At 39.1% G+C, this 15,072-nt stretch overlaps 1 protein-coding gene across 10 annotated transcripts in view; it reads right to left on the bottom strand.

Annotated features, from left to right (window-relative positions):
• Positions 1-15,072, bottom strand: part of RUFY3 (RUN and FYVE domain containing 3) — a 51,982-nt gene that overhangs the window by 3,441 nt on the left and 33,469 nt on the right. For 6 of the 10 annotated variants that reach the window (XM_065736739.1, XM_065736738.1, XM_065736741.1 and 3 more), the window contains 12 exons: positions 14,823-14,946; positions 14,472-14,533; positions 13,115-13,180; positions 12,928-12,997; positions 11,331-11,423; positions 10,556-10,636; positions 9,932-10,099; positions 8,450-8,547; positions 4,898-5,017; positions 2,578-2,680; positions 1,451-1,530; positions 518-545 (listed from right to left, as the gene is read on the bottom strand). In XM_065736739.1, the coding sequence (XP_065592811.1) occupies positions 518-545; positions 1,451-1,530; positions 2,578-2,680; positions 4,898-5,017; positions 8,450-8,547; positions 9,932-10,099; positions 10,556-10,636; positions 11,331-11,423; positions 12,928-12,997; positions 13,115-13,180; positions 14,472-14,533; positions 14,823-14,946 (1,093 nt within the window). The other 4 variants (XM_065736746.1, XM_065736748.1, XM_065736747.1 and 1 more) reach the window with 2 other exon arrangements.

Genomic DNA, 15,072 nt, shown 5'->3' with positions numbered 1-15,072 from the left:
CCCATGGGAGAAAGAACACACTTGGGTCAATCTGACATACTCAGAAGTAACCAACTAAACACAAACAAATAACCTTCACTGCAGCCTACACAGGAACTTGCAAAACCTTAACCCAAACCAAGGAGGTTACACACTGCCATTTTTGCAAACACTAGATTATGCCTTCCTTGTTCTTTTTTTCAGACGCTAACCCAGAACAGGCAAGGGGCAAAGGAATTACAAAAGAATTTAATATTAGTTTAAAAATAACAGTTTTTCTGAGGAAACAAAATCAACTCACATGCAGCGCTGACAACTAAAAGCCTTTCTACTGAGATAAGCAGCACTTTTCCACTAGAGATCCATCCACATTGCTGCTACATACTCTACAGGGATAAATCTTTATGAAGGCAAAGCCTGACAACAAACTTCAGGGTATTTGCAGCAGGGAAGACGATGCAGTGACTCAGGAGCTCCCTCAGCACACTTGCTAGTATTTAAATGCAAAAAAAAAAAAAAAAAAAAAGGCATCACCAACCTGCTCCTCCTGGGTGCTATTCTGTAACCTACAAGAGAAAAACATCATTAGTTCGAGCCAGTGCATCAAAATCACACTGCTACTTTTGAGAAAAACATAGGGACTATCAGAGGACTCTTCATCCCATTTTTAAAATCCTATCTGCAGTGATTTCTGGTTTATTTCTTCAAAACCACACTGCCAAGCCTGCTCACACAGGAGAGACTGTGAGAGCAGTCAGGAGAGGTGCTGTAGAATGAATATTGCTAGCTGAGCCAGGCAGCACACTCCTGGCTAAATGGAAATGCTTGTAAAATGACTTCAGAAGAGCAGGAAAAAAAAGAGGAGCATGAATGTGGAAAAAGCAGTTCAGACAGCACACACAGTTTAGAACTAGCTTTAAACTTAGGACTGAAAAATGTTTGATCCCCTAGATCTGGGAACAGGCAATGATTACATTCTGCTGTTATGAAGCCTTCCAGACAAATGGGCAGACCAATGCTCATAGCTTACACACTGTGAAATAGGTGCAAAAAAGCACCACAAGACTGGAAGGTTTTTAATATCCAAATAAGAAGCTTTGAACAGAGCTTACGCTATATTTAAGACGAAACTTTTCTAGTCACCTTTCTATTGGCATTCAGCACAATGTCAGAGCACTCCTTATTGCCACTGACACTGAGTAGTTCAAATAGGCTGCTGCTGTCTCTAAGCAATGCACTCATTACAGAGCACCTCCCTATCTGTTCTTAAACTTATCTCCACATTCAAAAATAAATCCTAAGCTTAAGTTTCAAATGTAGACAGACTTTAACGATGGGGCAGGAAGCTGAAATGCTTTTTCAGCCAGGGAAATCACGCTATCCCAGACTTCCCATCAGCAGCAAAGAAATCAGAGAAGAGGGAGCAAGAATCAGAAAAAGAGGCAAAAATGAGATGTACTTTCTTCCATACTTGTGTTGCAGGACACTGTTTTCTTCTCTTGGGGGCTGTTTCAGTTTGGCATTTTCCTCTTGGGTTTTGAGCTTCCCATCCTGCCAAAAAGAACTTATCAGTCAGTCAAACCACATTAACATGTTCACAAAGAGTTCACCTTTGCCATGCTACTGACCCTGCAGAGGGAGATTTTACTTTTGTATTTGGAGAATACTGATCTCACTGTTTCCCCCTTGCCACCAGCCACTCCCACACCCACTGACACACTGTCACATAAGCAGCGGGGAAAAGCAGATCCTTATCACGATGTGTAAGCAACAAAAAAAAAAACAAAAACAAAACCAACCAACAAAACACAGAAAGGAACAGCCCAGGGGAGTCCAGTGAAGGCAAGTCTCAAATGCTACAACATATGTCAGAATTTTGGAAACCACCTCCATTATTTCACAGTTCTCAACTTCATGAGCTTTGTTCTCCTAAATAACTGCTAGTTCTCAGCAAAAGAGCCTCTTTCATTTTACAGAAAAAGCTGGAGGGCAGATTTTCACTTTCAAAGGCAAATTACTTCTAAAAAGGGAGTTTCACTTGGGAACTATCAGTTTTACTCAAGATTACCACTTCATTTTGCCTTTTTTTAAAAAAGAAAAGAATGAAAGAATGAAAGAAAGAAACAGACTTAATTTTCTAATGCACTAAAAGCACTGCAAGTGACATGTGATGCCCTCCAAAGATAATTTTTTCAAGTTGTACTGTTTTTCCAGGATAATTTCCCTTTTTATGATGCACAAATAAGAAGCGAGCAACCTTGCTTTTCATTAGATGTAATGCTTAATCATCTCCCTTGCTGTGTTACGCTTAGCTTTATTAAACTACTGAAGGAAGTCCTCAGCACAGTCAAGATTTGATCAGGTACCCAGCCTTGATGAGGAAATCTGCAGTTAAATGTAATGCTTAAAATCTTTTTTTTTTTTTTTTTGCAGCTCAACTAGAAATCCATTTGGTGTGTGCAAAAAATGTTCCAAAACTCATCTTGCTCTGACAAATTAACAATATGCATTTACTATCTAGTAAAGCTCAGGAAGAAAGAAGGAACAAAGTGAAACCATAACCGAAATATAAGCCAAGAAGAAAAAAAGTCCCATTACCGGTTTTAACCAATTCTTTGGCCCTTTTTTGTTTCCTTGGCTGCTCTGGTGACTGTGTGACCATCTCTCTCTTTCCCGCTTCAGTTCCAGTTCAAGGTGGCTCCTGTAATATCAAGGTGGAATTGTGCTTCATAACACTCAACATCAAGAGCCTCTACTGTGTAAAAATCATTTAACCCTCTCTTTACTCTAAAGCCTAACTCTTGAGCTAAAAACTGCTTCCCAATAGAAAGTTGTTTAATGTGCATTAAAGCCACAAAACGCCAGGATGGAGAATCTGAATGTTTTTTCATCTAACTCTTGCACCATTTAGGAGAAAAGAAACCTGATGACTAAGTTTGTGCAACCCTCAAAACACCAAGCTATGAGCACAGCTAAGGCCACCAGTGCAACCTGAAGCAAAGGACAACAAAATCCAGCTGCTGGTCGCAGACCCTTTACTCTGGGGCACCAGAAAGCTCTGCTGCTCTGCCTGACAAATAAAAAAATCCCACTTTCTGTAGTCTTTACCAGTGAAGTGAACAGAAATGTGATAACTACTGTAAGGAACAACCCTTGCTCCAAAATCAATTGAACTGGTAAATGTACTGTCAAGACTCGCACTATAAAACATTCAAAATCCTCATTTCCATTAAGTACAAATGTATCTCTCCATTATTACCCTCATTAGTCTCAACAGTGCTCCAATGGATTTTTAAATAACTCATTTGACTGCAGCCTCATTAACTACATAGTCTTAAATGAAGTGAGTAAAGCTGCTGGAAACTTAGATCCAGAAATGAGTCCTCCTCCATGTGGGCATTCAAAAAGAAAAACAATCAGGGGATAAGTTTATAATTCAATTAGAAACAACCCAAAACACACAAAGCCTCATTTCTTCTTAAAGGAACACAATTCAAGCAGCACTACTCAGCACCCCTGCCAACTCAGTGCATTAGCATCTCACATCACTAACAGGCCCTGGTAAAGGAGGCACCATTATTTTCATGCTGCCACTCATTAGCATAAGGAAGACAGTTATCAGAAAAAAAATGAACCGATGCAATAAACATACTGGTTTGAAAACATCCTCCCCAGACAGCTACGCTAATTCAGTAAAACTGACTTAGTGCTAAAAGCACGAGCAGTAAAATGCATTCCCCACCTACACCTAACACTATCACTAAGCTCACCCACACACACCTGGGATGTGGAACAGATTTCTGATAAAAGCCATTTGCTGGCTTTGTGGGTGGCCTCTGTAGCTTTTGGAAATAGGAGACAGAAGCAGCTGTGCCAGGATGTGAGACCAAAAAAAGTAACACATCCAGTAATGGGTCCACACTGTTCACACCAGCAACCTTGCTGCAGAACAGAGGATACGTTATGTCTGCAGATAGAGAGGTGCTCTGCCACTTTAAGATAAGAGGATTCCTCTGTTTTCCCAACACTGGTGAAGTGATGACACTGCAGGGGAAGACTGACAGCTCTTGCTAAGATCCCTGCATTTGACTTCCACCTTTTTAGTCATCACTGGCAAAATTGCTATCAGTTTCAACTACAAAAATTACAACAGTTTATCATACCGACACTCAGGACTGTTTCCCTTGCTCCTTAACTCTTACACATTAGCTCTCAGCAAAGACTTCTTTTGAACTACATCCTTGATGATAAGCAGCCAACAAATTATCTGTTTCAGGTTCAAGGTTATGCTACTACAGTAAGAAGTCTGGTGCAATGCTAGATTTTAGAGAGGTCTGCATGGCAGCCAGAGGCCTTACTGTACTCCAGAGCACATATTCAGATAACTTGAGATCTCTACAGCAAGTTAACTTGCAACAGTACCTCCAGGCACATGAAGAATCAACCAAGCTTCCCAAACAGGTTTTGAAGCTTGGTGATCTCCATCCTTCTGCATCTACAGCACTGTCAGTTCCCAAAGAAATGGTTACGTGCAGATGCCCAAAGCACAGAAAATATCCATAGAAATTTCCACGTTTGAAAGGAACATCTTGACATTTCATTTCCATCCATGAGATGTTCCACAGTCTGTTTCTGATAACTCACCCCCATACAGATTTGTACTTTTGCTTGTGGCTTTTGCTGACCACTCAGTTCTTTTGCATTTCCTTCCCATTAGATTTTTCACATTTCAACTTCAAAAGTCTTGCTAGTTCACAAAGCATTTTACCTCCCTTGCGTTAACATCATCTGCCACCTAAAATGCCACTCATGTCTTTCCAGCCCCTTTTCCTTCCTCCTTTTAGGATTGACCCGCCTCGTTTTCTTCCAGGTATAGGAAGAACAACCCAGAACATAAATGAGAAAAGGATCTCTTCACCGCTGCCTGGAGAGCTCTTCCACTTCTAGCTGGAGGCTGTTGATTTTGTCCCCAAACTCCTGCTTGAAGAGGCGGTTGTCCTGCTGTGCCAACTGACGGTCTTTCTCCGCCTGCCGCAATCTGGATTTGAGCCACATGAACTTGTGATAAAAAACAAAAGCCATGGTGGGGAGGAAGACCGACTTTAACCAACAAATAAAAAAACCCAGTGAAAAGGTATAGCCAAAAAAAGGGATGGTAAAAACAATGGGAAGGAGGAAAATATTTTAAAGAAAAGTAACATGTAGGTGAACCAGGCAGAAGCTCTGATTTTCAATTTTTTTTTATTCTATTACTACAGTTTACAGCCATTAGATGAAAAACATAAAACATCACTTTTATCCAGATTCAAAGCAAACCTCAAGTACACAAAATTTTAAGTCAAATTTGATTTTAATGTACGTTACATTTCAGCTTTACACATGTAGCTGGAACTTGCAACATAGGTTAGCTACTATATTTAGAATTAGTGCATCTTCCTGGTCTTTTCCAGTGACTGTCACACTGACTCAAGTGCCTGGGCATTAAGACACCAAAGCTTCTCTCCTTTGGGCCTGACATCAAACTGTCAGATGCTTAATTCTGTCTTACTTTAGCTTTGCTGTGACAGCAAACAAAATGAGCCCGAACCCCAGTTTCTACAGAAGAAATCTGAGGAGAGAGGCAGGGGTGTTAACCATTCTAAATAGCTATTTGGATACCTTGATGAAAGCTTTTGTCATTCCCCCCCCCACCCCCAAATAGTTAAAATGCTTTTCTAGTGAAAGATTACAGAAGGTTAAGTTTATACTCTCAAGCATGAGACTTGGGCATCGCTAGAAGATTTAAATCCGTTCTCCAAGTCTGCTTATGTGCGGGAGTCCATTAAACAAGCTAAGCAGTGGTATGTGCTTGTGCGTAGTAGGACTAGGCTGAGCCTCAGAGGTTTTTAAATCTATCTAGTGAGATCAGTAGATATTTTTTCCCAGTTGCATTTCAGTCACATCTGCCGTCTGCTGCCCCCAAGGAGCGCTATCCAACAGAATAAACGGGGAACTGGCACCAAATAATTTCTGTGTCTCATCTGAGCAAAAAGAAATATCAATTTTACTCAGAAAAACCCCAAACATTATTTTCTTGAAAGAAAAAAATCTCTAGGAGCATTTGCAAAGTAAAGCCTGTAACAGTCCAGCACCTTGAGCTTCTGTGGCCACAGCAAAGATGACATTAGTTTACAGCTGGCCACACTACAATTGCTTAATGTTTTGCACTGGGATGTTAGGATGATAACTACTTTTCTTATTCATAGATGTTCCCAAGCTTCAGCTGTTCTTTCATCAGCAAATTCCATGTTTGTATTGAGCAGCAGAAATGTGGAAGCAAATGAAAGAAGTGTAATAGAAAAAGGCAGCTCTTCCTTTTAAATCACTAACTACTCAGATAAGGAGCAGTCAAGTACCAAATTCTTATTTCCACTCCCATCACTGCATTTTTTTTTGTTTGTTTTTTCTTTTAAACACTAGAGTATAAAGATCAGATTTCTATTTTTAATTTTTTTGTTGTTGTAAAACATGTAACTTCCCATTCTAGGAAGAGGAGAGACCTACCAAAACACCCCTCCTCAGCTTCCTTCAGTAAGGAAGAACAGCAACATATGTCTAGAGGGATTCATGGCAGAGGTAGAAGGCAATGCAAAGATAAGGAGGTTTTCACTGAACTTACCACTCTATCATGTTACTCTAAAACACCTAACTACTAATTCTGGACACATGAATTTTAAAGGAATAAGGATAAGTCCCCCACCCTCCCACCAAGTCACTAAGGCAAAAATTGTTGCAAGCAGTCTTGGTTACAAGAGGGCTGGTCTTCGTGGTGATGAGCTACTGAGCCGTGCCCATCTGTCTTAGACTTGGAGCTGAGCCCACAAAACAGAATAGAATGGGTAACGGCTTGGGGTATGCACACAACTACTTTCAACAACTTCCAGGGATGCATTTGCTCTTCTAATTCACAAAAAGGGAAACACAGAAAACTAGTTGACTTTCCACAGCTGGCCAATACAACATTGGCTTGACCAACGCACCTAGTATCCATACATGTTGAAGACTTGTGTTTCTGTATTCGGCATGCATCACCAGGATGTACAGAGCCACATTCCTTATGCTTTTCTGGTGTTTATTGGCCAACTCGTTGGTATTTAAACACAGTTTAAATGGCAAAGTTAGGAATTTTTATATCCAACTAAATCTCTGAAGAAAAACTCACTGGTTTTAAAAATTCAGCAAAATCCAAATTAATGTTAGGTGACAATTAACATTTTAACAGTTGATTTTAGCAATTCTAAAGTTCTCCCCTCATAAGTGAGTTCTGATGTCACAGCTGTGAGGTGACCAGACACAAAAGTGTCTAATGATGCTTCTGAATCAGTTTGTTTGCTGCACTATTTAAGGTTTTTGCCTGTTTCACCAAACCCTTTTCACTGTAAATTAGAATGAGGATGAAGAGGAAATGGAAAAAATAAGAACAGCAAGAGAAAAAGAGCACACCAATTAGCTGAGAAGATATAAGGCATTATAAAATACACATTTTCTACAAACAAACTGTCCTACGTCATTAAGAATCATTCAAAATATAAACCTTTAAAATGAGAACATTTACTTAATGAACAGTTTAACGCACTAAATTAATTTCAGAAACATCTTGCTGAGACCTAAGCCTTCCCCTCGTTTGGCTTGGAGCTACCACTACAGTTAAGGCAATTCACAGAGACTGAAGTCTTTGGCCAAACAAGGAAAAAGGGGAAAAGGGGAAAAAGCACTGCACCTCAAATCAATTCAGTGCTGAGGCCATCCAAATTATGTGATACAGTAACACCAATCAACAGAGCCATTAGGATGGAACTTGTCTGGGACCAAATGGATGTTACAACTACAGGATACTTTTTACCAGCTCCTAATGACAACCACCCTGATCCTTGACTTATTTTCATCTGAGTTTGTTGGGTTGTTTTTTTTCCCTGCCAAGACTATCTTCCTCAGAAACTACAGGGACCTAATCATTTGTCTGCTCTTAAAACAGGTAATCTGGAGAACTTTTTTCAAAACAGTACCAGAAAGGTCTGGAATAACCATGCATCTCCAAGACTGACTTCTGTTGCACCTTTATCCTCCCTGCTCCCATGGCAATACTGTCATTAACAGTCAAGCACTTCGTTAGATGCTTGGCAGCGTGTGCACTATCAGAGATAGCAATTGACTTATAATGACTGAATAACATACAAATATGCAGCTGACAGATAAACAAAGCTGCTATGTGAATTACTGTTTTAGCAGTATATTCCTTTTTTAATGGAAGCTCTCCTAAACATGCAAAACACTTCACACCATGTCACATTATTGTTCAGACTGAATCCTGCTCCCTTCATGTCGCTCTTTTTAGTCATGGCTAAACAGTGCACTCAGGCTCCCATCTGGGTCTACGGACACTATCACTAGTATAAACACAATCATCATAATTGCAAGTTTCATTTTTTACCTTTGTTCAAGCTGTTTGATGGTAGCAGCCATCTGATTTGTTTTCTCTTCCAAACGGCTGTTCAGTTCGCTCTTCTGTTTCACTCCCATGTCTGAACTCTACAAAAAGTAGCAACGTGATTTTTAAGTTTCAGTAAAACCAAAATAAGAAAGAACAAATCATGTGGCAAATGGAAGGAAATAGACAGAAGCCATTAAGATACAAGGTGCTCAGAAAACAAATGCCAGGTCAATGTGGCCAAACATCCTGCCCTACAGGTGCAGGCTACATTTGGACTCACAGAACGTCAATACCATAATCAGTTATGCTTCCTATAAGTGGTGGTAATGCAGTACCTGCTAGCAACTGGCTCAAAGAGCACAGAAGTAATGCTTTCCTGTTCTATAATTTTTTTAATGATTTGTTTCTGTGCACTGCATGCTACTCTGTGTCCTAAAGAGTCTGCTTTGGTCATTGTGTAGTAATGTATGTAATGACAACAAATACTTCAAAGGCAGTAATGGCTCAGTGCTTACAACTTAAAAAGCAGAAGATGCTTTCCTCACTGAAATGCACAAATTTCTGAATTATCGTCAGACTTTCAGCACACCAAACAGCATTCTTCTTTCAGCTCCCACCAGGGACAAATGCTTAAAATGCTACAGCTTTCTGTTTTGCCCCTCAGCAGCTCATAACCTCTTTACACAACTTTAACAAAACCAACTAGGATTACAGAGCACATCCATAGCCTAGAAAGCAGTCTGAACCAAATCCTATGATTCCTGATGTTTAGATGCTTTGCTTGATCCTGGACCAAAAAGCCTGTGGCTCTAAAAGTGAAGATTTGCACCAACAAAGAAGTAGAACAAGATCATCCCAGAGGGCTGGCAAAACAAAGATTGCTTTTCTATCCTGCAAATGAAGAAACAAACACGGAACTGAATAACATCTACCAGGTTATGCAAGCACCTGAGAAAAAGCTCCTAAATGAAGAGTAGAAAAGAAAGCTCACTACTGAGATACCCTTCCCAAAGCATACCTACATCACATGTACTTTCTCACAATAAAGAAAATCCTAGCTTTATTGCCATGGATAATGTTATCTTGACATCTATCAAGGTAACCTTTGTAAGGAAACATTCTTTTCACTTAAGGTTTATTGTTCCTTTTTTTTTTTCCCCTGTAGGTTTACAAACTTGAAAAAGGCAAAAAAGCTATCAGTGCACATGTCACTAGAGAATTCTTATCTTCCCCAGAGATTCTTACACAAATCAAATTTAACCTGCAGTCAAGAATGCCCGCTCTACATGATCAAACAAAGAAATGAAGAAAAAATTGTGGGTAGGGATAATTTTGCACAGGAAGCAAGACAGATGTATGGTATATATCCAGTCAACTTAGTATGCACTTAGTACTCTTCAAACAGAGACATGAAAAAAAAAGAACAAGTGCTATTCACTTTTATTTGGAACTCATTCCATTTGACTTAATTATTTTCCTTACCTGCAGCTTGAAAGACAGTTCATGCTTTAGGGCCCTGAGGTCATCCAGTTGCTGTCTGAGTGCCACCAGAGCATCTTGCTTCTCACAAACATCCTTCTCCAGCATCTTCATGGCTAACTCCATCTCCTGTCTCATCCCAATCTGTGCCTCCAGTTCCTTTTCCACATCCTGAAACACAGCACAGTCAGCTTTCTTCCTTATCAGTGATATAACCACCCTAAAACTGGTGCTCTTGGCAACGAAGTCACCACCCGTAAGTGTGCTGCACTGTTACAGCATCACAGTTACAGATTCAACACACAATTAAGGACAAAAAATTCACAACTTCAGTCCAACCTTGAAGAGTGATTAAGTATGCGTTTTGAATAACTGAGTAACATTTCAGGTACTGGCAACATCCTTACCTGCAAGGGGGATGTGTCAGACCTGTAAAAGCAACTGCACTGCCCATTTTGAGCCACAAAATTAACATCACTATCAATGACTGTCTTAGATCAAACTGAAGTAGACTGACAAAAATGGCAATAAGCCCCTGGTCAAGTGTGTTGAAAAGTAATTATCTGGTATGTAGTAATTATGTGAGAAAGCCACTTGTAGTGAGCTTCAACCTCACACTGTCCTTACCAGCCGCAGCTGAGTCTCCTCCTTTAACTGTTTTCGTGCCTCAGTCAGTGCCTGTCCATCTGCAGTTCTGTCTTTAGTGACCTAATTTAATGAAGAAACTCAATCAATGTAATGATACACATTAATAATTCTCACATTTGCTGATCTGTTTTTCCCACTTTGGAACCAAATTCTGCAATTATCAGAACACAGCATCTCTATTCAGATAATGCAGCATGCAGCTTATGAGAAATCCCTGTCACTCAGTGCAATTCAATGCCTACCATTAAAAAGGACAGACAGGATTTTCAGACCTTAGATAATTACTAAATATGATTTAAAAAAATCTCAGAAAAATGCCTTACAGGATTTAAAACTAAAAACAGATTCCGTCTCAACAAATCAACTGAGAAAAGACTATAGCATATTCTATTATCCTGTCCCTTTATTTCAAACGGGGTAGCATTTCAGGCCAAAAAAGCAAAACTCATATTTCTGAGCTTTTTTGCCACATCTCAGTTAGATCACCCTTCCTCCAGTCCCTTCTGACACCCAGCACCTGGCAAGCCACGGAGATGCTGTGTTAGCTTTCAGCTCTGCACGTGAACAAGCTGCCATCAGGCAGGATTTACTATGCCCAGGGTCCATCTGTTACTCTCTGCACAAGTCCACCTGGAGTCACTGTTACTTGTTACAGGTTTTTTGTGAGATAAATAAGGAAATTAAGGATCTTCAAAACACCTATTCTATGTAAAATTCTCCCTAAAGAGTTCAAGCATCATCTACATGTACTGACCTTACGATTGGACTCCAAGATGTAAGAACTTTCTTCTTTAACTCGTTCCATCTCTTCTTGCAATGTAATAATCCTGTTGTTTGCAACAGCAAGCTGCGAGCAAAAGAGAGTAACAGTAATACATTAAAAATGTACTTAGCAGCTCTTTTCTTCTCTAGACAGATTATCCTGTATTTCTTTGCTAACATTCTCAGTAAGAAAAAAAATTCAAGTGAAAAAAAACAATTCAGTCCCCAGCACAGGGAGAGACCATCTGAAAAAGTACCAGCCAACAATGAAAACCTATCACATTGGTACTACAACAGTGACTCCCTAGAGTAATTCTGTTCATGTCTTTTAGTAACATTACTAAGTTCTTTAGGTCACTATGTCCTAGACTCTACATAATGCATGGTTAACACAACTCAGTGCAAATCCTCATTTCAATAAAATCTACCCTGACAGAAGTATGAGTTTTTGGTGCAGCTCATGCCAAATACACAAATGGATATGAAATGTGACACAGTTCATTAACAACGCCCTGCAAACAGCTCCAGTTGGCACAGCATGTCCCGGTGTTGCCTGAATTCTGAATTTGAACTGCATGCAGACTTCGCTAAGAGACAAGGAAGCTAATAAAAAAACATAAATCAATAAATACTTCAGTCAACATGGGTATTGTGATTAATGGACAAAGCATCCAAATATGGTCGGTACTAAATGAAAAGCCATTTATTGTATCAGCACTGAGAAACACTACTGGAGGACACCTTTTAAAAATCCTTTTAAATTGCAAAAAGCAATTTTTTTTAATCATCATTTGGAACACATCCTTTAGAGAAGGTGTTACAGAACCAGACACACATACCTCTCTGATGACAGCGAACAAGCAAAAAAAAATTTCTATTTCATGTTTGTACTGCCAGAGCACTGAGATATTCTAATCAAAATCATTCTGCTGAGCAAAGTGACGTGCTGACAGAGACACTGTAAAACCTTTAGGATGAGACTTACTGTTATCGCACATCATATAACTAAAAATAATTTTATCACGTTTATGCCATTACTGATAAACTGCAAGACAAATTTTAAGATATAGGTTACATCTACAACTCATGCCTTTCCATGCTCAGAGTGAACAATGTTTTTAAATAATATTTTATTGGTTTACATCTTGCAAATTCTGACAGACTAGAGGAAAAGTCATTGATGCATGCAAGATAATATCTTAACAGGGTAGTAAAACTTCTGCATCTGTCAAAAGGAACAGTTTAGAAACATCTGCATCTCAACCTACTTCAGCTGGATGGCATTTCAAAACACATCCACTGTATAACTTATTCTAAGACATTTTCCAAAAAACAAAGCATTCAGAAGACTTCAGAAGGAAAAAGCGGATTCAACAACTTTTGATTTTGAACATAAACATTTGGCAGTTTTCTATCTCACATGTAGTTAGTGGCAGTTAGCTAAATTCTCAACAGTTCAGTTATTCCTGTTTCAACTTTAAAACGATATCACTAAATACACCAGAATTCTGAAAATAAATTCTCCCTTTACCTTCTCAGTTCCTAATTCCAAAAGGCCAGACTGTCAGATGCTTCCCTATTACACTTACCTCCTCGGTCAGTTTAGTGTTGGACTTTTCTAATGCATCCACTTTGGCCTGTAGGTTGTTTACCGTAGCACTGATGAAGAGGAAATCAAAACAAAACAAAAAGCATGTCAGTAATTCCTTCTTTTTAAAAAACGTGCTTCCTATTGCACTATCCCATATAACAAAGAATAAATAAATCATGTACTACCTTAAATGCCTATTGAGTTCTTCTACATAGTTCTTCTGGTCCAAAATAGCAGTTATCTGACCATCTCTGGAAAAAAAGAAATACCCTCAGTGCAGCCTGAGTGTAGTCCTTTCATACCTAAAAAAGCTGACTGTGTGGCACTGAAGGTGGATGATGTACCTCTACGTCATCCACCCTGATTGTCCTGCATGGGTTCCTGGCCCAGCTCCATACTACACAGCAGAACAGAGACAAGCTTCTGCTCTGAACACTTATGTAGCATTAAAGGCTAAGGAAAGGAAGAAATAGTATAGCTTCTCTTCGATTTCAAACCTCAGTATCTGAATGCATAAACGTAAAGAGACACCATAAAAGATTTAAGAGGAAACGTGGCCATAAAGCCCACGTATCCACCATGGCACCAAACGTCCCAAGTCCTGATGAATGTGCATGTTACATGCAAAACAGCGAAGCTGAGTTGCAGTCTATGCTCTTCCCATCAGTTACTGTTCTCCAACTTCACAGAGGCTGCAATTACTATGTTCAGACATCTCATGACCCATTAAAAGAATAGTTCAGCCAGATATTTCAGTCACTGCAAGAGTACTTCTAAGAAATGTGGTATAGAACCAGTCTTTTTATATTGAACAAGGACTACTTCACCAAATTTGATTCAAGGAAAGCTGCCAATAAAAGTGCATTTTGCATACTATTTCAGCACGAAATCTTAACTAAAGAAAAGCTCTATAAATGCATTTATTTCAACCAAAACATCTGATCTCGAGGTATAATAATTCAAGAGATACCTGAATTTGAAGTGGCAGAACCTCCTGAGAAGAAGAAATACTCTTGAAAGCCTCAGAAAATCACAATACCTGGATCCATGTATCAGCATACCCACACTTGATTTTTCACCCTCTTGCACTGAATGTTGCATAACTACATTTATGTATGCTGACAAAAGTACTCTATTACTACAGTTATGGTCATCCCCAACTGCAGAATTCATTTTTGACAAAATAATTGGTGCTAAAAAACAACTCCTATCCTGTGATACACAACTTGTAATAAGGGTTACTAATCTGCTTACTTATTGAAAATGCTTTCAAGAATGGCAGACTTAAAGGGTCGTTTTTGAAGTATTTTCACCTTAAATGGCCAGGAGACTTTCCTCAGCCCTTCTACCTCCCATTGTTTCCAACGTCTTATTTATACATTATGCATTTTCATAGATGAACAATTTGTTCTCTATGAAAAAAAGCAACAAACAAATCCTAAAGTAGCATTTTAATGACAAACTTAATAGCTTACAGGGTAACTTGAGACACTTGAAAACAAAACATCAAGAAACAAGCTGGACAGTGGCTCATGTGCTTACCCCTCACTGCCTTTTGTGCTGTTTCCATCTTTCAAATACATTGAGAAATCAATAACTCCAACCTAGGAGAAAAAAATTGCATTTTACGTTAACCACTTTTTGTAAGACTAAACACTGTTCATAGCTGTGAAAGTTGAAGGTCATTCAGTTAAAACATCAATACATACTCTATCACAAGGATTAATTATAACAGTAATCTAGCCAAAATGAAGGAAAACATGAACCAGTTCAAGCAACAGTATGCTATGAGAGAAAGCGAGCTGGCAAAAAAAAAGGTCTTAAGAGATAACAAAAAGTTGAATTTTTCCAATTTAAATGAACAGAAAAAAACATTAACTGAGCAACACTTACCTGTGAATCCAGGTCTTCCCCTTTCATGCAGAAGTTGGCATCAATGACATTCAAACCTACGAGCAGACCAGCAATGATCGCACCTTCTTCTTCCATCATCAGCGCATTAGGCTCATAAAACTCACTACAGATTGGACAATGAGAGAAAACAAGCTTTGTGTCCTTTAGAAGTCAACTAAAACAATGGCAACTAGAATGCATTCCCTAGTATTTCATATAATGCAATGCAAAGTTCAGGCTTAATGAAAAC

The sequence above is a fragment of the Cyrtonyx montezumae genome, unplaced genomic scaffold (assembly GCF_038088225.1).
Source record: "Cyrtonyx montezumae isolate F1298 unplaced genomic scaffold, pur_monq_1.0 scaffold_2, whole genome shotgun sequence".
Taxonomy (NCBI): Eukaryota; Metazoa; Chordata; class Aves; order Galliformes; family Odontophoridae; genus Cyrtonyx; species Cyrtonyx montezumae.
This window is presented reverse-complemented; position numbering and strand designations above follow the sequence as displayed.